The sequence below is a fragment of the Pogonomyrmex barbatus genome, unplaced genomic scaffold (genome assembly GCF_055798465.1).
Source record: "Pogonomyrmex barbatus isolate J1 unplaced genomic scaffold, ASM5579846v1 scaffold14, whole genome shotgun sequence".
Lineage (NCBI taxonomy): Eukaryota > Metazoa > Arthropoda > Insecta > Hymenoptera > Formicidae > Pogonomyrmex > Pogonomyrmex barbatus.
Window position 1 is genome coordinate 1,807,228 of NW_028297110.1, and position 27,057 is coordinate 1,834,284.

At 39.7% G+C, this 27,057-nt stretch overlaps 1 protein-coding gene across 1 annotated transcript in view; it reads right to left on the reverse strand.

The window, feature by feature from the left end:
- LOC105428368 (U6 snRNA phosphodiesterase 1) overlaps nucleotides 1-27,057 on the reverse strand; it is a 171,792-nt gene that overhangs the window by 115,338 nt on the left and 29,397 nt on the right. The window contains exons 2-3 of the mRNA XM_089072969.1: nucleotides 24,065-24,149; nucleotides 23,592-23,646 (exon numbers count right to left, since the gene is read on the reverse strand). Coding sequence (XP_088929095.1) covers nucleotides 23,592-23,646; nucleotides 24,065-24,149 — 140 coding nt within the window. The remainder of the gene's footprint in view (nucleotides 1-23,591; nucleotides 23,647-24,064; nucleotides 24,150-27,057) is intronic.

The following is a 27,057-nucleotide window of genomic DNA, read 5'->3' on the forward strand; positions in this document are numbered from 1 at the left end:
TTTGCGAGAAAAGAAAATGAAAAAATAAATGTAAAAATACTCGCACCCCATTTCTGAAGTACGATAAATTTTTATGAGCAATTCTGTAATATCTTGTTACACCGTAATAACTAAATAAAAATGCATTTTGATTAATTATATTATATTAAATATATATATACCGATTATATTATATTATATTATATATATATATACCGATAAAGAAATATGTTCTCCTAAACGTGAAATTGTTTCGCGAGTCCCGAGAAGTTGAGAATCAATTTTTTTTATAATGTACTAATAATAAAGTGGCTGAATGAGTTTATTCGCATTTATCGTTCGGCGTTAAAAAGATTAGCGAGCAGTTGCAGAAGATGTGGAACGAAAGTCACGTCGTGCAACTCACACGCCTCATTGAGATTCATCGCGGTAGATACGAGCGAAGCCTCCTTCGATCGACTGATCGGTGGAAGGACTCAGGGCGGGGGACGGAGCGAGGAGGGGGAGGGGAAGGGGGGGCATCATTGTGTAAACTCTCCTAGTGGGGTCCGTAGACGCACGTGCGTCACGATCGGATTAGGGGACCAGCGACCTCGTACACGCGCGCGTAAGCGGCAGGTGCCGAACAAACAAGCATCCCCCGTGTCTCCCTGCCTCCCCGCGCCTACGGTCTCCCCATAAGCGCACCCTCGCCACCGAGGACGATCCTAATGCCTTTAATCGAGTACCGCGACGAGGGGGTGACAACAGCGAAACTTTCGCTAACGATGATTCATCTCTCTCGGCGGCGCGTCACGAGACGGACTAATCCTCCGTGAAATTTCGTCAAGTGCAGGAAGTCCTAAGAAAATTTAGCCGAGCAAAGTGAATCTTTTTTCTTTTTCTTAATTCCTTACGCGAAAGTTATTTTCCTCATATCGATAATTATTTTATTTCTACTCGAGTCGTAAAAGGGATTACGTAAGAATATCAATTTCTTCTGTTTCATATATGGTTTTTGCGTACGACTTAATATTTTTTAATATAAATCATTGGTTATTAATTTGTTTATCACAATTGATAGTACTATGTTACTTTAAGTACTATGTTACTATGTTACTTTTCAAAAGTTTGAAAATGTAATGCACATCTATTTTTATATTTTAATTTTTATATTTACAATAAACATCTTACAGATTATTTTAAATCGCATTTAAAAATAATATCAAATAGTTTACCGATGGTTTAGAACCTGAATCACAAATTATTTAAGTAAGTAGAATATACTCTAATGGAAAAGTAATTAAAAAATAACAATTTGACAAAAATCTCAATTTGTTTATGTAAGTACTTGAAGTATTCAAAACGATATATGTAAAGTTTCATTGCAGAGATTAATTATTCTATAATTAAAAATTTATATTTTATTTGTACCCTCACTCGTTCCATTTGTTCCCTCAATAAAAACTTAATTTTTATTTATAGATGTACAACTAACCTCTGCATTGCATTAAAATTTCATAAATGATTCACCTTGAATATTTATATAAACTATTTATATAAAAAAAATTGAGATTTTTGTTATTATTTCTTAATTACATTTCCATTGAAGCATATTTTTGCTTTATATTTGAATAATTTTTGATCAAGCCGCAAAATTTCTATATTACTTTTAAATACGGTCTGAATCGGTAATCTAATAATTTTTTCAAGACTTTTTTTTATTGTAAATAAAAATAGGTGTAATACATCCTTAATAATGTTCCTTTTTAACATAACGTTAAATTATCGTCAGTACCTTTATCACAATTGATCGCACTATATTATTTTAATCGTTTAATCTCGATTCTTCATTTCCTTCGTTGCAAATCTTATCTTAAGACATATGACATACCCGCGATGGACACCCGGTAGAGTCCCCAGACGATCGTGGATCCCGGAACGAGTGCGGGGACGCAAAACGAAACGGAGGAACGAAACGAGGCAGCAATGACGAGTCGGTGGTAAGGGGAAACGATGAAAGAGAGCGTAGAGGAGAAGGTAAGAGACAGGAAGAGGGAAACGGTGGCGGAGAGAACACCGACGTCGCATTGGATGTCGCGTCGTTAATGGTAACGACGGCCACCGATTGTTCCAACGACGTCGGTCCTTGCCTTCCTCTCGATCCCGACGACGCCCGGCCTTATTGCCGCGATAAATATAAAGCCTACTTCGCGAGATCGCCTATTCATCCTTTCGCCCGCCTCTCGTCGCCTTGCGCTGTTTATGCAGCTCCGACGGCTGATTTTTCCTAACGAATTTGCCAAAATATATTATATTTAATATTTCATCCAACACGAGAGATGAAAAGGAGAAGAAAGAGGAAAAGGAAGAGAGAAAGGAAACACGGCGGACGGAATGCGCCGTAAGATTATTATCGTTCTCTGTGAGAAAAGACGGCGCATTCCGTCCGCCGACCGAGATCTAAAAAAAAAAAAAAATCTGACATTTATTCTTTCTCGTGTAATTTCTCGAGGAATATATATCGAACGACTGGTAATTTTTCACGCGAGGGCACAATCCGCTTTCTTATATATCCTCTTAATTGGAATAATCCCGAAACGACGTTACGAAGATGATCGCGAGATCGCCACGGTCCTCCTCCTCGCGAGACCCCGAGGCGGCTAAGGATAATAAAATATAAAATCGCAATAACGTGGGCTCGTAAGTTTATTAAGATCGTCGTTCGGCCGGTTACGAGACCGATATTACGGCCCGGGGACAGGGAATTGACATTAGAGATATTAGAGTCCTCGGCGTTCGCGCCGCCACCGCGCCATCGTTATCGTCCAGCCGTTTAATTCCCGCCGGACTAAATATCGGAGTGACGTCGGTGATCGCGCCGACAGACCGTGTCATTAAGCTTATCGCGCTGGCTGTGCGCGAGCAGCCGTCTGTCACCGACCGTATCGCATATTTCTTGAAATAGAATCTTAGACACGTGTGAACGTTGAACTCGGAAACGTTACGTCTGTCGGGGATTAACCTCGCTTCTTCGTGTCAGGTGTCCAGGATCCAGGTCGCTAACCACTTGAACCGAAGCGCGATTATCGTGTAAAATGCATTTTTATTTTTTGTCTAATATCGTAATTTCAAGGAATTTTTGGAAACCTAAGATTTTGTCTTTGTACGGATGCGCATATAAATAAAGTTTCTTCTAATTGAAAATAATGCTATAATTGTAAACCAGATATATGAACAGATTGCACTTTATCGTACTGATAAATTTAACATTTTTATAAAAAGATTGGTTTCACTGAAGTATTTAAACATCGATCAAATGCAAATTTGAAATGCATTTTGTTGGACCATTCGAATAATTATATAGAACAAGTGGAATGTCAAACGTTTTTGAATCATTATCATCATGCTTAAACATGACGTCCTACATAACTATTTCGACGGTCCAATAAGATTACTGTCAGATCTGTATCTGAAAATAATTTTTTCGATAAATTTCAAAAAAAAAAAAAAAAAAAAAAAATTTTCTTTCCGTATAGTCTATCGCGTATCAAGATTACACGTTCATTGTTTGTCGTCAATCGTATGACTGGTTAAAGTTGGAAGGTACGAGAACGAGTCGCACTGGTATCACTGATAACGCACTTAAAAACAGGATTGGACGAGAGACGCGTGTCAAAGATAAATCCGAGATTTTTTACTTCACCTGCCTCGTGTTATTTGTCGCGCGTTCGCGTCGCGAGTCGACAGATCGATCGACGGGGCGAAGTCCGCCAAGATCGTCGACGTTCTCGTCGCTGACCTGAATATTTCACGCCACGTCGCTGACGACCGTTCGACATTGGTTCGAGGTGTTGGAGTTCCAGCTCGTGGCCGTTATCTCTGTCCGTCGTTCTACGGGCTCGTGCCAATTTGAGAGATATTACGAGATATTACGGGAAAGTTAAAAGGACGCGGGTATTCTCTTCGACGTGCTTTTGCGACTGACAGTGATATTTTATCTACGATAACGAACGATCTCGCTATCACTGGGCGATTACATATGCTTCGTAAAAAAATGGAAAAACATTTGTCGCGAGAAAGTGCTGTCTTTAAAAAAAGAATTCCGTTTACTTTCCTCTCAGAGCGAAATTAAGCGGAACTTTACATTACAATTTTTTTGATCTATTCCTATATTTACGTAGATTAATATTAATTATAACCATCAATTTTTTTAGATCGTTGCAATTCATAAAATAATGCGTAGTTCGCGCGATAGTCGATATCGACGAATCGCGAGGTTCGTAAAAGATAACGAGGTCTGCCAGTTTGCAGAACGTTATCGATATTACACGCGCATTAAAGAGAATCTTTGACCGTGCCTCGTCTGGCCGTGGCAGGAGGAACATTAAAGATATTAGAGGCGTTAAAGAGATACGCCAGCGTCGTATTTTCCTAGTAGGGTGCAAAGCGCCTCCGGGGGTTTCTTGAGCACCACGTGTATCAACCCCAGTTCCACGTGCTCGCGCGCGAACCAGCGTGAATCCACGTGTACACACGCGCACTGAAGTAATTAGAGTTACACGCGGCCGTAGTGAGCCTTTAATTGTCACTTTGCCACCAAATGGAATATGGAGATATTAAATATGTATATAGCAATAACGACATTATTATAAAGTCTTAATGAATCAACAATTTAACAAAAATTTGTCGTAAAAAAAGGAGCAAGACCAATAATACCATAAGTAATTTTGATTTGAGAAAACTTTTTTTAATAGAAAACGAAAACAGAGAATTATCATTTTTTTTAAACATTCAACTTAGCAACAAAGATAAAAATAATAGAATAAGGATGAAATAATAATACTCGCGCTTCAGATTTCAAAACTCGTCTCATAAAATTGCTATTTAAGCGAAAGCTTTTTATATGGAAAATGTCGGATAAATTTCAGCAAATAATTTAAAAAATTGATTGCAGCTGTAAATTTCTCGATCCACAGCATGCGCCAGTTTCGCGGCGATCTAGTTACTAGTCTGTATACGCGGACGTACGTACATTCGTTCGTTCGTTCGTTCGTTCGTTCGTTCGTTCGTTCGTTCGTTCGTTCGTTCGTTCGTTCGTTCGTTCGTTCGTTCGTTCGTTCGTTCGTTCGTTCGTTCGTTCGTTCGTTCGTTCGTTCGTTCGTTCGTTCGTTCGTTCGTTCGTTCGTTCGTTCGTTCGTTCGTTCGTTCGTTCGTTCGTTCGTTCGTTCGTTCGTTCGTTCGTTCGTTCGTTCGTTCGTTCGTTCGTTCGTTCGTTCGTTCGTTCGTTCGTTCGTTCGTTCGTTCGTTCGTTCGTTCGTTCGTTCGTTCGTTCGTTCGTTCGTTCGTTCGTTCGTTCGTTCGTTCGTTGTACGTGCCTGCGTGCGTAAACGCGTGCGTGCGTGCGTGCGTGCGTGCGTGCGTGCGTGCGTGCGTGCGTGCGTGTGCGTGTGTGTGTGTGTGTGTGTGTGTGTGTGTGTGTGTGTGTGTGTAACGCACGCCGAGACTTGACAACGCGCCAGCTGTCACTCGCCGTTTACGCCGTTAATGAATAGGCGACGCAGCGGGAGGGGTGGCCGCGGGGGCGTTCGCTCGATTACCAAGATTAAAGAGTCGCGCCGCGAAAATCGATAAGCGTTATATTCGCGGCCGTGACGCGGTGCGGCCGTTCTCCTATCGAGAGCAGCGCATTTTTGGATTAATAATTGACGCAGGATAATGCGGGATAAAATCGCGTCGTTCGTAACGCGCTCGGGACTGTAAGTTTTCTTCGACCGATCATTATCGAGTCCCCGCGAGTTATGACATTACGTATTATCGGTATTACATATGGTTTCCCTTTTTATTATCAAATTTATGGAATTCTATGATCCATGAGTCCACTTTCCATGCTTCATTTTTTGATTTGATTAGTGTTTTGCTCTTTTTATTTAGCACTAAATGAGCATGTCCGAAATGTAATTTGTAAATGATATATCTGGAATTATTGTTTCGGCGTTAAGTGATTTAACGCAATATTAAATGAAATTTTTCAATAATTTCTGAAATTTTTTTACAGACTTGAAAAAGAAATTCATACGAGAAAAATAATGATACACCCGGTATAGTCGTATTTCGTTTAGCGCAATTTCTCTCTTTCTCTCTTTCTTTCTCTCTTATTTCCTCTCTTTCTCTGATATACGAACCGCGCTTATTAATCCTTAATAATCGTGCATCGCCTGCATGGAAACATACTAATTATGTTAATTAACATTGAACTTTATTAATCACGTACGTGTCGATGTTTATAATTCGAAGGGGAGAGAGTGGATATTTACACTGATATTTTAAAAACACTGAAAAGTGTCCAAATTATAATGGTATCCGCAGAAATTCGCATTAAAAGTATTATTCAAAATAATGATTCATTATCTTCTAAAAATTAAAAAGACATACAACAATATTAAACCCTTTTACGCTCAACTCCATGAAAGAATATCTTTCTAGGAATTTAAATCAGAGCCGTTAGGCTTCTTTTTACGACTGAGATTTCTCTATAAAAATAAAAAAATAAAATAAAAAAATTATCGACAGCAATTTGCTAGGAAACTTGCGAGAAACGCGTGGCATTCGTCACTTCGTGACCACCCGTAGCGTGAAACGGTCGGAAGCGTCGTCGCTCGCAAGCGGAGTCTGCCGGCTTCCGTTTCACCGCCCCCGCCCCCTCATCCCGTCGCCCGTTCGCTCACGCTACCACCTCGCTACTCCCTTCCCCCTTCACCCCCCCTCCGACCACCCTTTTGGTCTCACCGAGTGCTGCGCCATCACGCGCCCCATTCCGCGCGCCACCGCCGTGCCGCGCCGCGCCGCGCCACGCCGCGCCGCGCCGAGCCGAGTCGCACTACATCTCGCTCGCCCCCATCCCTTCGTCGCAGCCGTTTTCCGTCCCCTCGTCTGCCGCCACGAGCCGCCACTCTGCGCGCACGGCCGCGTTTAAGTATCCCCCATCCCCTGCGCCGCGTCCCATTCCATCCTATCCCATCCCATCCCATTCCGAACGACCGACCGACCGTTCCTCCCCCTCCCCTCCTCCCTCCCCCCACGTCCACGCTCTTGCCGATATTTCCCGCCTGTGGACGGGCAACTACTGACTCGGGTCCTGCTTCCAACTACCGCTACCCTCTGCCATTACACGCTCGTCGTTTCGATCGCTCTGCCGAGACTTCGATCTTGCCCGACGAATCAAACTTGTTTCTCTTTTTCTCCCCCCCCTTCCTTTCTCTCTCTTTCTTTCTCTTTCCCTCTCGTTGCCCTTTTGTCTCTCACTGGACCATCTCATCTCCGTCTTTCGTTAGGTATCTATTTTCCTTCCTCTCTCTCCCCCCCCCCCCCTTTCTCCTAATCTTCTCCACCCCGCTTTCGTTCATCTTGCCAAAGCGCCGCTGCACTTTCTCCGCTGCCCAGGCGACGTGAAATCCGAGAGACTTGACGAATGAATTCAGTGTGAAGAGTTCCGGCAACGCGGGGACGAAACTTTCGCCGTCGGATGAGAACGCGATGAAACCGAAAGAAGAAGAGGAACAGAGAGAACGGGAGGAAAGAGGGATCGAGTCTCTCGGTCGCGTAATAAGCAAGCGAGCCGCCGGTGCGCCATAGGTGGCACGAGGCCCTGGAAGCGCATCGTCCTTTTTTTCTCGCTTTTTTTCCCTCCTCTCTTTCACGCTCGCTTCTCCTCGCGCTCTTTCTTTTTCACCCTCCCTGCACTTCCCCTCGCCTATCCTTTTTCGCGCTCGTTTCAGAACTCTCGTTCTCTTCTCTCTGCCTTCTCTTCTTCGGTCTCCTTTTTTTCTCTCTCTCTCGCGTGCAACGAATGCGTTTTCGGGAAATTTAGGGACGGGGTGTGCGCGCCCTCGGCCCTTAAGTTTTCAGGTCACCCGTCAGAGGCGAAAGTGAGATATACGTTGCATCTCGATCGATGATCTCGGCGCAGAAGCGAAGCAGCCTCGTGTTCCTTATTGCTTTGAAAAGTCGGATTGAAACGTGATTCATTTTTTTTAATTTTTTTTTTCTTTCCCTCGTACTACTTAGTACCCGCCACTCTTTCACTCTTCGCCGCCTGTCGATTCGGTTCCCGACGGAGTTATCGAGTCAGCGAGACATCGAGACATCGAGTGATGAAGCTCGCGGTGGACTTCGTCGCGACGCGATATAACTAAGTAGAAATATATAATGACTGAGGAATACGTAATTTTTTATTTCCCACGCGATTATGGAAAAAAAATATGTGCGAGTCATAATAGACCTTAATGCAGAAAATTTAGAGCCCTCATTAGCACCTTTGTAAAATTATAATGTGTAAAAATTATCTTCGCAATCGTAATAAATAAAACAGATACAACTTACAAATATATATAGAATGATAATAATCAACTAAAAGAAAATTATTAGCGATGCGCAATTAGGATTTGTCAAAGTATTGACTATTTAAATTTCTCTCCATCAGACGAGCCACTTTTGAAATGCTCTGTACCTCGCCATTTGTTTCTCAATAAAGCTCATCGACACGCTACCACCCTTAATTAGGACCGCTGCACTTAGGGCTCCCGCCGTTGCCCCAAATACATCGCACGTGCGCCTGCGGGATTATTGTTCAGAGGGGATGGAGTTTGAAGGATGGTCACAGAATATACCCGTGCCTCGAAATGTCCTACGGATCGCCGTGATTCAACAGCAACGCCGGACATCGAGCGGTCTAATCCCCCGACAAACACTTCGCTGGCAAAGCTAGCAGGCCCACCCTTGACGTTGTTAACGTTGACATGAGGGAAAGGGGACAGGGGAAGGTGGCGCACGGGGGAGGGGGGGGTGGCATCAAGCGAAGCACGATGGCACTGACAGCCGCAGATGGCACTTGCCGGCTTGTTTGTCATAAAATCTCCCTCGGGCGCGAGTCGCCATCACTGCCGACCATAGTTGGCTCGCTCGAGCACCCTCGTGTACTATAGTCCTCGCGGGGGCGACGAAACGGGGGCGAGAAAAATGTCGCCGCGATTGCGTGGGCGAGCCGAGTCGGCGAGGTTTTCTTTTTCTCCCCCCCCCCCCCCCCGCGCCTTATCGCGCGCGACTGTGAAAAATGGTCGTCGTTACATGGAGACGTTAAAATTGGCGTAGGTCGAACAGTCTCGTCTAAAAAATTATTGCCTGCATAATTTGAAACTTCAGACGCGAAAGTATAGAACGTTGACCCATTTATCTATCGTAACAACGCGCGCAAAAAGTAGTACCGTATTAAAAGAACGAATTTACATATATTTTCGTAATTTTTTAAATTACCGCGACACGTTTCATTAAAGCCATTTTCAAAAGTTATGTGTCCGCGTCCATTTCTCTCGCGAGTGCAATTTGATTGTCCGTCATAGACGAATGACTATTGTTCGCGACGTTCTCCCGAATGATATTTTTTTTTCTCTGGATATCGCGCACGTTTCCGTTGTAAAGGAGATTCGTGGCAAGTGGAGCAACATCGGAGGTGATCGATATAACGATCATGTGACATGTGTGCACGCCGCGTTGTCAACGTCGACCGATAGCGAGCGGCGGTTCCGCGAGAAGGCTCCGCGTTCGCGTGGGCAATATTTACGTCAATGTCCATATCAGAAACAAAGCTCGAACCCGTTTGCGGTCTACCTTGTGCGACCCTCGTCCTTGTGTAAATTTAACGATAACGCAGAAATAAAAACGTGCCATTCGACGCTCGCTTTTTTATCATCTACGTGGATCTTGATACACGATATCGTCGGAGAAAATCACGCGCATCGATTCCAAAGAAAATTTATGCCTCGATTCCAAAAATTCGTGGGATTTTCTAAATAATTTTTCGTACAATTCCATCTTACTAGATTAATCCGGGAAATTGTAAGTTTTGTCCCCGCACGATAGAGATTAAATTATCCGTTGTAAAATTATTGTGCACAAGACGTCCCCACTGCCATTCGTAATATCAAATACTTCAACTGTCATAAAAAAAGTTTTTGCACGCTTCATAATAGCGCGACAAAGCGGCACTAAATTAATTCAGACCGGACGAGGTAAGACCATTAAGACCATTTTACGACCGCAGCCTTTACGCATTGCGCGGCCATTCCTGGGCTAATCAATTTCGTTACACGTGAATAATTGACATCGTGCGCTCGTCCCTCGTAATCGGCAGACCGCGAGCGGGAATGAACAGCACTTAAAAAGAAAAAAAAAAAAAGAAAAAAAAAAGGATGTAATCGAGTTTGCGCGTCGCTCCCGCTCGGGTTCGATCGGCGAATTAAAATAACCGGAGATCGAAATCGATAATTCCCCAATATGCGAGATCATGGCAAGATATATCTTACGCCAAAAATCACTATCGTCATGAACATTGAGCTAATTTACAAACGTAATTGTAATTTAATTGCATTACAAAGAAGGAATAACGCCATCATTATAGAAAAAAATAAATTTTCAATTTTCAATTGAATTTGACGGATTAGCTTCTGAATTATAAAAGTTTCGTTCGCCGAAAATAACGCGCCCCGGACCGCTTTCCTTTTTCGCGCGCGAGGACGGGCGTCGCGACGGGAGTTTCCGCCGTCGTGGCGTGCGGTTGTACACGGAGTCGTGCTCTTTCGGAGGAGTGCGATGGAGCCGACAGAGCTCGTAATTTCAGCGAGAATAGAACGAGGTCGTGAACCAGACGTCGGATGGTCGGAAAGAGCGGGCGAGCGAACGAGATAGCGGGATTGACAGAGAGGAAGAGAGGAGGAGATCGAGTACGAGAGTGCGGAGGAATAATGACGGAAAGAGAGAAAGAGAGAGAGAGAGAGAGAGAGAGAGAGAGAGAGAGAGAGAGAGAGAAGAGGAGAAAGAGCGGGCGAAAAGGACGACGAGGGAAAATGAGAGGCGAATAGGTAACGGACGGATAAAGACGAGGGAAGAGAGAAAGAGAGAGAGAGAGAGAGAGAGAGAGAAGGGGAAGCTCGTTACGAAATCATTTCGTCGGCGTTGCGATGGATCGATCGTAGCCATTTTGCATGCGAGCCCCGAAGTACCCGCGCTCAATGATTAATCCTCCAGCCACCGCGAGATTCCGCCTGTCGCAGGAGTATCAGCGGATAGAGCGAGTTTCAGCTCTCCCCGAAGCCTAGATCCTTCGATTCTAGTCCTACGTTGTTCTCAGCGACGAGAACTTCCTGTCAAATAAACTCTCAACTGCACGAAACAATGACGGGCTATTGCCCTAAGTTTGTCTAATTAAGAACCTTCCTCCGGTTATTGATTGATTTACCCGGGATCTACGTACGACATTCGGCGATGGTATTTCCCCTTTTTCGCATGGCGTTCGTGTGACTCGTGGTAATAACAGGGATAGATTTATCCCCGTCTCCTGATAATTTCGTGAGTAACTTTAAAGCGGTATTTTGGAACTTACATTTACAGACGGTCTGAATTAATTATTGCTTTTTAGTTTAGTTTCCGCGGCCATAGCCGAAGCCGTGTATCCTACGGTTAGTATCGATTGCTGATATCATATGACACTCAGGATGATCGCTGATCATCATGCCGCACCGCAAATAAATGAAGAGAGAGAGAGAGAGAGAGAGAGAGAGAGAGAGAGAGAGAGAGAGACAGGTTTTGTTTTGCGGCCGTTATCAACGCGCGGTATTTCCGACTGCGCCGCAAAGTTCAAATTTCACCCGGGTTAATATCAAATCGGTTTTCAGTTTACAAAACTCGGGCCGCAACTCGGGATCGGCCATGTTATTTCGCTGACCGGTCGGCCGGATCAAACAACGCGTAATCATGTATTTTACAAAATGAACATTGTAATTCGAATATCGTACTTCCGGCTAATTTCGGCGCATTACCGTTTCCTAAAAAAATGAATCGATACAACCCACGTAATTATCGTCGGCCGACGCAAGAGATAATGACTACAGATGTTGATAAACGCAGGTAAAACGCTCCACCCATATTTTGTCCCATTAATAACGATGCTGTATTAAGTTTGATTTTACATTCGCATTTTCCCCTGACTCCTTCCCTCTCTTTCTCGCTTTTGTTAAAACTCTAAATAAATATACACTTATATAACAATTATATAATAAAAAAATTATATAAATAAAACATAATTTATCATCACATAAATTATATAATATTCGCATTTCTCCGACTCTTCTCTCTCTCTCTCTCTCTCTCTCTCTCTCTCTCTCTCTCTCTCGTTAAAAATTTAAATAAATATACACTTTGACGGAAAGAAAAGCAAAAAAAAAAAAAAATATATTCGTTACGCGCGTACGCAGCGTTATCCGGAGTAAACTACTAATTCGGATGTCGTCTTAAACAAAACAAAACGAAAAAGACAAAAAAAAAATCGTCACGGTACAGAGTCGGACGGAGCGGCTATCGCAGCGAGCATTGTAACCCGCGTTGATCCATTGTAACCGGAACGACATGTAAAAGGCGAAAAACGAAACATCATGGAAGCCGGATGTCAAAATTTCGGCCGTGCCGCGTTAAACTCCGGATAACGTTGGCGCGTAACGCGCGCGTATACACGAAAAATATACATCGCGACCGCGACGGCAGCGGCGGTTAAACTCCGGTTGGCGACTCCGGGCGGCTATTTCCAGCCCCGAATAATTCAGAAACGATCGATCGTCCCGACATTGAGGCGACCGTCATTCTTCTTCCCGATAACGACGCGCGGTATCTTCGGCCCAGGGGAGAGAAAAGACGACAGCCCCGAGACACCCAGTGTAATGCAATTTACGTCATCTAATTCCGGCGTCGCGCGTTTCCGACCCCGCCGCGAGCAGCGACGAATATTTATGCCGTATCGAACGGGGGAGGCGCTCGCTCGCTTCGCGCTTGTCTAATCCTCCTCCGATCATCCCTCAACCATCCCCCTCCCCCTCAAGCTCAAATCGAACAGCGTTCACTTCATTATCGGGATTAATTTACGAGCGGCATGATCGCTGGCGAATTAAGACTCTTAAAAAGAACGTTTCTAAGATTTTTTTCTGCTTTGTCAATATTTTTGCTTCTTGAGAACGGTGAAATTTCCAATTTTGCAAGTTGGTTGTTGTCAATCGGTCGGCGTAATTTCGTCACATCGATAGCGTGTGCGCGGACGATACGCAAATAATACCGATGTACGACCTCGAACAACGTAGCGTAGAGTAGTTCGCAACATTTTTTCCATAAAAATACAGCTTTCGCGTGCCGTTCTCTCTGTTTCTCTCGCTCCCCCTCTCTTTCTTTCTCAAAGTATTTTTCATTCGTTCGTGGCAAAGTAAAAGCTCGCGGTGTGTACGATATCGATGCATATCCCGAAGAATTTACAGGAGCCACCGACGAGGTCGTACTCGTTCCGGTCGCTTCCGCAGATTTTTTTTCAACCCCCAACCACCTCGTCGCGACGTGCGATCGCGAGGTAAAATATAAATCCTCGGGGAAGGGAGAAAAAAAAAAAAAAAAAAAAAAAACACTCGTGACGACGGATAAGCGATCGTCCGCTCGCTCTGTCGCGCTCTCGGTGTATCGATACTATCGAACGATCCGGGTCAGATATATACGCGGTCGCTTGTATATTTCCGTTGACACAAATATTCGTCAGAGTATCGTCGGCGGTGGTGGAACGCGGTGGTTGTATTTATCGTTAAGCGGTCTAAGCGATCACTCGGAAAAAAAAAAAAAAAAAAAAAAATAAAATGTTTGATAACATTCAAAATTAGCTCGAGCTGTGCCGAGTTAGAGACCGGACGAATTAGAAATCCAAGAACTTAGAGCGAAATCACGAACTAGAACGAAAGGGTTAAAAATGTAAAAAAAAAAAAAAAAAAAATCTAGAAAATCTAAGACGCGCAGCGTGTCCACTCGATTCGATTATTTCAGTTCAATTGTCCGCATTATCTTAACTATTATGTGCTAGGAGGAAATGGCGAATTGGTTAAATTATTACGGCGATTAAAGGACATTGGTAGAGAAATCGACGTTCGGTGATATAGAGGGGATACAGCGCTGCGATTACAAGGGAGATGGGCGATTCGTTTAACTTCGGATACGATTCTTTATAGATGCTGACGGACGTTCGAGGAACTTGTCCAGATAATTCTTCAGTTCTTGCGACGCGGCTACGTTTTCTGTGCACCTCCATAATCCGCCTGCATCCGTCGTCATGCTATACCGTCGTCATGCCTTATCCTCCTAATGACCCTCTTTTCTTCCTTTTATCTCCAACCGAGTCGTTACGGATTATCGTTCTTGCCGACCTATTTTCCGGTCGTTCGAACAGAATCGAGACGCTTGAACGATGAGGGCAACAGAATCCGCTTGTGATAAATATATTCCTCATTAATATATACGCGACTATTACAAAGAAAGAAATATCTATCTCGTGAGACATAATACGCAACGATACGTTTATTTCGTAATAAGTATATATATATATATATATATATATATACTTGAAATTTAAATTTTAACATTTTGTGTGTAATATTTGTAATTAATGTTAAATATACACTGAAAAAAGGATTTCGTTGAAGTGTCTAAAAGTTTAGCCAGATACAGATCTGAAAACAATTTTGTTGGGTCAGAATAATTAGCTTAAGCATGATATTAATATAGCAAAAATTTTTTTATATTCCAGCATACAATTTGAATATCGCATATAATTATTTTAATGACCCAACTAAATTTTCAGTTCTAGACTCGGCTAAATTTTTAGATATTTCAGTAAAATCGTTTTCTACGCGTAGGGAAATAATCGTGACTCGAAAATCGCTTTACTTAGAGTAAAATTTAGTTAATAGTACCTGAAATTTTTAGACAGGTAAAACGGGATAAAATTGCAAGTTTTGAAAATATCGACGAAATCGAACAATGTAAATAATTCCGATTTTCCATTGTTGTACGCACGCACACGCACGCAGTCTCGATCGCACGTGCCGGAAGTATACCGGAAAAGCCCACGGTCCTTACGAAGGACCACGGGATGAATTCACCGAACGAGCGCGTTAGATATTTGCAATTCCAAATCCCGTCCACCGTATCAAGGGATAGGCAATGGTAAGGGACGTGTGTAATTCGATCAGCCTCCGTCGTCGTTCTGGATATCGGTCTCCGTCGCGAAACGACTTTCTCCGTTCTTCTTTCTGCGGCAGCTCCGTTTCCGATTTCAGGAGACTCAAGGACGCGCCGTGAGGGAAGTCTAGAACGACTCGGTGGATCGAGATAAAAGAAGGCGGGGGTCGTTAGAGAAAGAGGCGGTGGACCGTGGATGGCGGAAGAGAGAGAATTCAGAGAGATTTCAGAAGCGCCGGAAAAGAGAGGTATGCAACGGGAGGACATAAAAATCACAGCGAGGTCGAAATATGGCATAATTATCATCGGATACAAATAATATATCGTTCATCAAAATAGCAATGAGTTACGTTATTCCGATTTTCTACATCTTCTTTCACGATTTAATGCATATTAGATTACACTGATTCTGAGAATCTCAAATGTTTTCTTATTTTGTAATAAAAAAATTCTTTATTTGAGAAATTTTTTACACGAAACCAATCACATCTTCGAGATTCGAAAAGAGTTTCTGTTTTATCTCTTTGGTGATAGCGCAATAAAGCCTGTTGATCGATTCGTCTCCTTTGTTTCTCTTCGCTTTGCTTGCACAGCAAGACGTATAACGTCGTCGAACAAGAAACGACGATCAAGTAGCTGACAATGTCAACCGACGTAATTTAAAGGAAGTTGTAAATTATCTTCAGATTCGACTCTCCCTCGTCAAATTTAATGACGTTAATGCGTGCTTTTTTCACGAACACCCGTTACAGACGCGTGGCTCACGCGATGCGCTTTAAAGAGGACGTACGCTTAAGGGTGAAGAAACGAAATGGAACAGTCGCCGTCAATCGTCGTCATAGTCATTTTTTTTCGGATATTCTAGTATCCCCGAGATACCAATTACATCTAAACTTTTTTTGAATTATTATTACATATTACATATTAAATTTAAAAAAGATTAATTTAAAAATTTTAAAAGATATATTTCGTAAAAATTCTTTTTCTTTTTTTTTTTGAGTTGCGTGATTCGAATTAACAATTTCATAACAATTAAAATAGTTAATCGAGGAAAGCGTGCATTCTTATTAAATGTGACGAAAGATGTACTCGCGGTTTCTCGACTTTTCAATTTTTAGCGAAAGCTGTGTTTCGCTTGTGACAAACACAGGTTGAAATTTAATAAAGACATAAAATAACATTACATCTTGGAGTCAAATAGCGAACGCTCGTTCGTTCGTCCCCGTCGACGGGGCTGTAAAAAAAATATTTCCCTCGCCACGTTATCGACTTTTCTTCATCAGCCGCGCAATTTTCCGCGAACGACACCGACACGATATCTTCGAGATTGGCGGTTCGCAACTGTCAGAGGGGACCGATCGTAACATTAAGAAAACGTCGGTCAGTGTGATCAAGATATTTGATATGCGAACAGGTATAAAATGTCAAGAGAATATTCAGAATGAGTTCTATCAGTTCTCAAAATAAATAAATGTTTCATATAAAAACGTCACACTGGTTCCTGATAACTTGCTATTATTTGCATTGCGTAACACATGACTTTAAATTAATATAATTAATGTAAAATAAGAGCGTATATTATATGTCACGGAGAAAATTATTTTGCTTATTGGCAAATCTAAAAATCTTTGGCCAGATACAGATTTGAATTGACCAAATTTTTAGATTTGCCAGTAAAATTGTTATTTTTGTAAACACACACTTACATAAAATTCTTCGATTCGTTAAAACAACGCGGCAAAGTCGGGATTTTAGACAACGAATCCGGAAAGACCCCAAGCTTGGAGCAAGGAAACATAAACCGAGAAATTCCCATTTAATTGCAAATGAAACACGCTTACGTGATAAAATAAAAAAAAAAATACAAAAAAATGAAGTTTTTTTGAAATCCAAAGTTTGCTTGAAATGCCAAATCGCGATTTTTCAAATCGATATGATAATACCGATCATTTTGTAAAGTCGAACAACCGAACGATTGCACTTCTGCAGAGTCGTAAAATCGGATGACTCGCAATCACAAGTGTCAAAAGAGAGAAGGAGAGAGAGAGAGAGAGAGAGAGAGAGAGAGAGAGAGAGAGAGAGAGAGAGAGAGAGAGAGAGAGAGAGAGAGAGAGAGAGAGTCACGTCGATTTCTATCCAGCATCGATTCCTAGCCTCTATTCTCTACGTTCTCTGTCCCTTGTGTACGTGATGTTACAACGGAGGCGAAGAATTTTTCATGGAAAAAAAGCGCTTCTCCCGATCGCCGTTCGTAATATATTCGTGTGCCCTCATCACGCGGTTCACCCCTAACCTACCCCCCCCCCCCCCGAGCACCACTTGGACGGAACGGTCGTGGTAGAAACGAAAGAGGGCGGAGAGATGGTCGGGAACCGACAAAGTGCAGCGGTGATCAGTGGGTGGACGAAGGCACGGGGGTGAAACTACGATCAGGGGAAGGGCGGGGGTGAGAACAAGCACACCAACCCACCGGACTCGAGCTGCTCCATTTCCGCCTCCGAGTCATCGCCACCCCGGATCTGCCGTCTGGATATTAGCGGTGAACGTGGAGAGAGTGGAACGGAAAGAGAGAGAGAAAGAGAGAGAGAGAGAGAGAGAGAGAGGGGCGAGAAGAGCGTGGGCGATGAAGAAGGAAGAAAAAGGATAACGACGCTGCAGTTTCGTTCATCGATCGTTTTATTCGCCCTACCCGATAATAGGCGCTAGAAATAGTTAGTCTGCGAGGATTCGGAAAACGCATCTATCCGTCGCTCCCGCACCGTGCCGAAAAATGCTTTTACGTTTCTCACATTCTGCGAAATATCTGATGTGATTGATGAGTCGCGCTTGTTCATGTTGCGAAGTTGCTCGACAACGTTTAATATGTGATAATAACGATTCGTCATTACAGATAATCCCGATCGTATCGTTTTATTACTTTTATCAAAATAATTCGCCTACTATAAGTTATTGTCAAGAAATAATCTCATTTATCTAAACATTTACCGATCGACAAAGTGTTTTTAATACTAGAAATATACAGGCATATTTGACGGCGTTGTTGAATTTTCATGTCTAATAATTGTTATTTTTTTTTTTTAATTATAATAATTTTAATAGGCATCAAAATTCAGCCTTGAGCGAACGTGTCTGCCTCGTATATTTCTAATGTTAAAATAATCTCAGTTGTTTTGAAAGGGAAATGTGCTGTCATTATTAGCAGCAACAAAAAGACCATGCATAGAGGAAAAGATTAGAAATATTTTAGCAATCGACTATTTCCATATTATCGCTTGATATTGGATTATATATTATTTACGTTAATAATATTACTGCATTATACAAGATATATCAGAATGCGCGGATGGATTTATTCTATGATGGTGCCTTATGCGATCTAGAGATGTCAGCTGGCGACGATATGAAGCATTTATTAATATTCCGCAGCGTTCGAAAGGCCGTAAAGCGATTTCGTTCCGTATTCGTCTGGAGGAGCAGACGTCAGAGAATTATATCAGACGGACGAAAGGTGAAAGGGGGAAACGAAGGAGACACGTCACCGTTCCTCGCGAATATCTTTTTTTTTTCTTTTCTTTCGGAAAACCGCACGACCTTCGCATTTTTTTTCTACATGCGAGTTTATAATTTTCTGTTCTAATTTTTATACTTTATCAAAGCGTTGTATTAATTAATAAAATAGTAGTTTGCTAATTTATGCCCGTTACCTTACACTTGTAAACGTTGTAAAAATCAAAAGATATAGAGTTATTCCGAAATTAGAACAATAAGAGCCGTCTCAGAAATATCATCGATTTCAAGAGCTCGTGTCTACGGGGGACGAAACCATTTTCGGGGTTGCCGAAACCGAAATCAACGCCTGTTACTTTGGCGACCCTCGAGCGAAACTCGAGACGCGAGGCTTGATTTCCATTACATCGATGATCGCGTTTCAGTCACGATTCGACAGGCTATTATTTATTAAATTCGGACACATTAAGAATGTATGCGTGGACAAATTTCCGTTAAGATCCGCCAAGATAAATCGGGCGAAAGATAAAATTTCACGCGCGTATCTTTAAGCTTCAATTATCCGAAACTTTTTAATTCTCAATTACGTAATCGAAAAGATTAGCTCTTTTGTTTTCTCATTAATCTGGAAAATATTTATTGCATAAACTGGATAACAATTGTCCGCGTTTACTTGTTGATAAAAAAGCTAAGTGAGAGTTAAATTTACATAACGATTACAATGAGAGAGAGAGAAAGAGCGACCACCGTCGGAGACCCGATCGGCAATACGCAATAATAATGTTCATTATCAACAAATATTATTCGAGGCATGGTAATTAGGATACGGCCGCCGATGAAGTTAATTATGTGCGGGGGATAACCGAGCCGCGCGTTCCACTCATATTAACCTATTATCATCGTTATTATTATTATGTTTATTATGTAAATTCCATTGCATGCCGCGAAACGTGCATCGTTGCATTGCGCTCTTCCTTCTTTCACTCTTTTCTATTCCGATCACGTTCGTTAATTAATTCGCATCTCAGTATTAATCACATGCTTTTCGATTGTTTCGTCATCTTGAAAATTAAGTACGAAAGCTACTTGGAACTAACTGCCAACAATTTTTGCGGTCTTGTAAATCTAGAATTAAATTACCTAACTGTCCTTTTCGTAATAAATTTTCTTTCACTACGTGAATATTTGGCTTAAATTCAAATTTATATTGCAAATATATGATTTTATATATTAACAAAAAAATTGTGAAACACTTTACGTAAATTCTGTTGATCAGCAACTGTCAAAAATCTTAATTAACATTAATAACAATATCTTATAAAGAATAAAAATTTTTTTCATATATTACCATTGTAAATTGCAAGATATTCAAAATGTAAAATAAACTTCAAATATATCAATTTTTTTTAAATCCCATGTCATAATTAAAAACATTGCCGTCGTCGGAAAGTGTAGATTATTAAATTGACTGAGTAAAACGGATAATTATAAAATGATTTTGCAAAAATTATTGCCCGTAAATTTTGAAAATCTGAAAATGATAGACAAAATCGAGGGTAAGGGCTGGAAAGGGTGAGGACGATATAGAAATGAGAGTGGGAGATCGCGTAGTCGCAATTTCCTGACTCCATGAGGCGGTCGTCGTCTTCCTCTCTGAGAGCCGGTGAGAGAAGGGCGAGGCAGAGGGACGAAGAACTGCAGAGGAAGCGAAGCTCTATTTGCCCCCGAGATACGCCTCTTCCTCCGCCGATTATAACCGTATTAAAAGCGGCGACGTCGACTCCAAAATCTACACGGTGTGTCTGAATTTAGATAGTCTTTTCATAAAACCTTGTACGTATGACGATATATGTAACTTGCATAATTAACGGGATTTTGACAAAACAAGCGGTTCATAGAAATTATACGTATATAAATTTATTACAAAGCTGCTTTTCTTCAAAATTTTAAATGGACATAAATACAACTTTTATTTCAAGCTTCCGCACAAATATTTGTCTCTTATGTTATATGACATTTAAATGAAACAATTAAAAAAGATATGACAACAAATTTTCACTGAGGCAAAGCCATGCGTTTAAAAAAAAAAAACCTATTTTTTTTTTAAAAACGACTGTATATTTAGGTCGTATCATTACTCATTTAAAAATTTATCCCGCGTACTTTGCAAGTACGTTTTCACCGTGATACCGCGGAAATATATTCCCGTAATGAGAAGAAGTCGACATGTCTTGTCGACGCCCCGTCGACGTTCGTAAAGAGCGAAATGCGATTCCACCTCCGGGGTGACGTCGCCGACGGCTCGTTCGTGCTATCACCCGGCAAAACCGTCCGCCCCTTCCCCCCCGTCGTCCTCCTGACAGTACAGCCACGAAGGCGAAGGTCCACGAACCGCCTCGTTTCAGGCAGTCGGGTCGAGTATCGTCGCAGGTTGCCGTGTAATTAGAGAGGTAGCAACGTAATCAGGCACAGCCGAGGTATCTGCAGATTGCCCCGAAGCCCGGCCCCACTCCTTCCCCCCTCGTCTCCCCCGCCGCCCCCTTCCCGTCAACAACCCCTCGGGCTTCCCACTCCCCCGTCGTCCCTTCTGCCCCCTCGGTGGATCTCGCGCGCCACAAAATGTACGTACGTGGAGGTAATTTCTGGACTGACCGCGTAACCAGACACAAAAAAGCGCCACGTGCATTTCCGCGCGAGGTTATTGCGGTCGCTGCGATCGATTCTTTTACGTTTCGATAGTTCCCGATCGCTATTATTTCTCTGCCGCTGTTTTTTTTTTTTTATTTCGCTGAACAATATCTTGCAATTTACAGTCGTAATATGTGAGGCTTATGCTGCTCCGCAGTGATATTAAATGTCAATCTGTGACTTTTGGCGATCTCTGGTTGAAAGAGTCGATTGTGAAGTTTTACGTCTCGAGCATTTTAATTTGTCTATGATTTTTTTTTGTTAATATGGTATTTGGTATATAAATCATTACATATGCATTTGTAAATATTGAGATAGCAGTTTCAATTCTTCGATTATTTAAAAATTTAAATTAATCAGTAAAGATGTATTACATCTATTTTTATAATTTTTATATTCACAATAAAAAAATAATGAAAAACTTACAGATTATTCTAAATCATTTAACAATAATATTAGCGGCGCTTTAGAAAAATTCAATTTCAATTTGTACCACCATTCATTTTTTTATCCTTAATCAAAATTTAATTTACAAAACAATTAAATTATGTTGAATATTTTAAATACTTATATAAAAAAATTGAGATTTTTGTCGTTATTTCTTAATTACACGGCTAATAAAGTAGTATTTCTATTTTATATTTAAATAATTTTTTATCCAAATTCTAAATCACCGCAAAATTTTTTGTATCATTTTTAAATTCAATCTAGAAAAATCGACAATTTTTTTCATAATTTTTCATTGTAAATAAAAATAGATATAATATATCCTTAAATGATCATATCGTATTCTTCACCACTATTTATATTTGAAAATCGACGATGTACATGTTCCATTGCCGAAATGAATCGCATAAATTTAGACGGGGGGCTGGCACAAGAGTGCTCACGAGGGGGGTTGAGTTTTAATCATGACACTCTTTAAGCATCGCCGACGATTATGACGCAAAGCCCTGGTCGAGTCACCCTTTTCTACGCATTCTTTGTAAAGGGGCGAGAGAGGACCAAGGGAACGTGATCCTTCCATTTGACATGGTATTACGGTCGCTAAGTCGAACTTCGAATGAAAAATCCCGCGTCTTCACCGTCGCGACAGTGAATTATTCTACAGCGGAATCCCGCCCAAATTTTTGCAACGCGAATCAACAAAGTTCGCGTTTCATACTTGTTTGTTGAATCTCATGTCAAAATCATAACATGCGAGATGTACAGAGTGAGATTTCATATCTTGATCGTTTCGACATGTTTTATTAAAGAGTAATTAAGATAATAGTCAGAGAAATCGAAAAATTATCACCCTGATTTGAGCCACGAAATTGTAAAGTATTGTGCGAGATTGATCATAAAATATCCCGCAATATTATACATATATAAAATATTAATAAAATTTCGAATAATCGATATGATTTATCAAGTTATCAATAAGCACGGATGAACTGGCTATGAAAGATTAGAACAATATTGGCGCATTGCAAAGACAAATACCGTTAATACTATCAATAATTATTAACTGTTTTTATTAAATAAATTGATTAAAATATGCTATGTGACTGTACGATATTCCCATTTGTTTTTTATTTACATTTGTGGAATACACACTTGTAAAAAAAATATTGCCTTTTACCACATATCATATACAATATTTAATCTTGGAAATACATATATATATAAAGATATATATATAATATATATAATATATATAATATATATAAAGAAATAAAAACCCCAATCTCAAGGCTTATTTTGAAATATTTAAAAAGTCGAAGCTAAACTATAGTATCGTAACTAAATTGTTCATTTTTCCTACTATGTTTTATAAACAATTTTTTAATTCCTATATATCATAAACAAAGAGAGAAAAAGAGAGAACATTTCATTTCAACTTTCATCGTTCATGAGATAAAACAATAAAGTTAAACTAATAAAAACTCTTTATGTTTTAAATATATTATTCTTGATATACTTAATAATGTATTTAATAACAAGAATATCAAAATAATACTCATCTCTTTACAATATTCCCAATTGTGTTTTTTGAAAACCTGTCCGAGCTTTGCGTACATGTGCATTCTTGTGTGCATAATAAATCGGATAATTATATGTATTTTCCAGAATTAAATATTTTCATTATACTTATTATCTCTAATCCGTCCAGCTTATCCATTTTGAGGCAATGGATTTATGAAATATATCTGTTTATATTTTATTAAATGATAATGACTAATTCATGTTTATGATATCTTAATATTAAGTAATTTGATATGTACATATGTATAAAATAGCTATATACATTTTGTACATTTCATACATTCATTATCTCAAATTAAAGTAAAAAAATTACTCACCGATACGACGCGCAGCGGCGGAGTTGTTTGTAGCTACGTTGCAAGCTGCGTTGAACTATAACATACAAAATATATCCAAATTATAAAAACGTCCCAAATAATTAGTATTTATAATTAGCATAATCATTACGCAAACAATAAGAAATAATTATAACAATACAATGCAATATGCCAAGCAAAGTATCAAATAGTTAGAGAATAAAGAAGGCAATACGCGAGCGCAATATTAGTAGTCTGATAATTTTTCTTTTATTGAATTATAATAATATATAAATTCGAAATTAATTTTGCTTATATCACGAATTATGTGCCATTATTTTCAACAAACTTACGACGCAGCAGTTCAAACCTAATTTTTAATAAATCGATAATCAAATTCTGAAATCGATTAATCTCCCCCCCCCTCTTCCCCTATTGAAAATTCGAAGAAATAATTAGTTCTAATTTGTAAAAAGATAACAACTTTTACTCACCCCATGATTGCTCCGCCGATGCCCGATGCCTCCTAGGCCTCCTCCTCCTCCTCTCAGATTCCTTGATTGCACTCACTGACGTGCACTTAATTAAGATCACACACGCACTAATTAGAAGACGATACTTTAAACGATACTTCCATCTTATGCGACTTTATTGTATTAGTGATGAAATATATCGCGAAAAAAAAGCACGATTGTATAAAGCTATGATATGCTATTTCTTTAGCCTCCTGCTTTCTAAGTTACGTTCCTAAAACTATTAACTGGTAATTAGTCTATTATTCCGCACTGTGTATTCGTAAATGAGCAGGTTCAAAGTGAGGAAGAGTTCGAAGCGCAACGCGCAAGACAACGGAACATTGTTAAAAAGTCGTTAATGTCAGCGAACATCACGAAGTGCAATAATTCTCATTTCTCTACGGGGCTCTACTTTCTATTTCACACAAATAGATAAGTCGTTCGAAGAATCGTTCTTTCGATACGAATTTTCTATTAATTGCAGGAGGTAGTAATTGATCGCGCGCGTTAAAAATTGCTAATTATTCATAGAGAACGATCGTATTTTTCTCTGGAACTTATTACGATCGCGAGAGATAATGACGACGTATGGAATAGAATATAACCAACCGTCTCGAATGTGCAAATGTAAGCAAACTGATTACGTAAACAACGATACGTTGTACATATCGTAACTATACTATTTAAGACAAAGTTTCACGGCTAATTTTATCATGAAAATATTCAGCGCATTACAAAACAAACGTGCGACGTTCCTATATCCAGAACTGTTAGGATTATTTAATCAGATGGATTTCTTTTCTTTTACTTGAATTATTCAATCAAATGTATTATTCCATCCTCCGACTGAAAACATAGCAGGCCAATTATAACGATAAAACGATAAAAAATGTAAAACGCAATGTGCGACATGTTTAAATTTAAGCAACATCAAAAAGAACGAGCGCGTTATCCGTATATATATATATATATATATATATATATATATATAATATCATAAAACAATAACGATATAATCTTGGATCCTGCACACAATGAAGGAAATATTAGGAATAAATATTAAGTTCTCTGGAAATGAGAATTCTGGAAACAGAGATTAAACCTAACGCACAACGGGCACAGGTATAAGGCCATAGTCATATCTTATACTTGCGTATCCATTGTGCGTTACGTTTTAATCCTTGTTCCAAATGTTCATTTTCAAAACTCAATATTTATTCCCGTTTTCTAATATTTCCTCCCTAATGCGTAGAGCAATATTTAATCCCCTATATCGATTTCTACCTCAAATGCGTACATTATAATTATTAACTGCAGGTGAAAAGTTGGCTCGCTATGTTCGCTATGTTGGAGATCTTTAACAATAAAAGCCAACTAACCGTGCTGATAACGCCGCGTAACGCTCAAAAGTGATTCGTGCCTTCTTCGAGCGTGCGTCGCAATTAAGTGATATAACGGCACCACGGCAGCGGCTCGCGACGCTGCCCACCTGCCCGAGTCACGGCGGACGAATGATAACGGCGCGCGGCGAATTATAAACACAACGCGCCGGTAGGAAACAAACATCAAGGCCGCACGCCGACACGACTTGTTATCGTTTCGAAACGTTCACGAAAACAAAAAAATCCGCCGAATATTACGTTCCTTTAAATGACCTGCTGTAGCTGTATCCGCGATGTACTCTTACACTTCGTTTTTCAAAACGATTTCAGACGTTACGCTCAGATATGTACTATACTATAATTTTTATATTTGCAATGAAAAACTTACAGGTGCTATTCTAAATCGCATTTAAAGAGTATCGTAAGTTTCAAGATTATTTACATATATAAAATTTAATTGCGATGTAGAGATTAGTTGTTTTGCAAATAAAAATTTAAGTTTATCTGTATTTTTCTATTACTTGTTTCGATTACTTGTACTCGGGGACGTACTATACTAAGTTTTATATTTGCAATGATCGCATTTAAAAATAATATTTAGGAAAAGTTTTATAACTCTAAAGATAGTTTAGAATCAAAAATTATTTAAACAAATAAGAAGTGTGGAATGGAAATATAATTGAGAAATAATAACAAAAATCTCCATTTTTATTTACAGAACAACTAATCTCTGCATCGCATTAAAGTTTTACATAAATCATCTTGAATATTTATTAAAGTACTTGTATAAAAAAAAGTTGAGATTTGTGTCATTATTTCTTAATTATAATTTTCATTAGTATATTCCTATTTTTATTTTAAATAATTTTTGATTTGGGTTCCAAATCATTTCAACATTTTTTGTATTACTTTTAAATGCAACCTATAATATGTAATGTAATATATAATTAAGATCATTTCACGGTAAATGATTATTCTTTTCTCGAGTCTAAGCGATTATAAATATGACATGATAACGAATATTAATTACACTTAAAATTTAATTTATCGAAGACTGAATCGAATATCAAAATTAATTCCATTTAACTTTTAGCAAAAATGATTAGACATACGAGGTTAAGTTATTAAAAATTAAATTCAACCTTTTTTTATTTCATCTCTGAAACATTCTTTAGAGTCTTATAATTTTTAACAAATCAATATTCAATATTAATATTAATGCAAAAAGCATTAAAGATATTTAGAAAAACTTAGCTTTCTTAAAATTATACATATAAAATAAGAATTTATGATTTTTATTCGCCAATTTATAAGTATCAAAAATTATTTTATTTTCTACATCTATTAAAATAAGTATCTTCGACTACTTTCCTGCATCCACTTCTTATTCCTAAGTTTTTGCTTTAGAACCAACAAATTACACAATTTAAATTCAATAACATAAATAAATCATATATTTAAGAGTACGTAGCGCATAGCAATTGCAAATGAACGAATTTTCGATAATCGTTCCCGATTTCGCGGTTTGCGAATCTCAGCCGACCGTTCGGGGACGCGAATTCGCAATTATCCTCGTTGCATCCCCTCGGA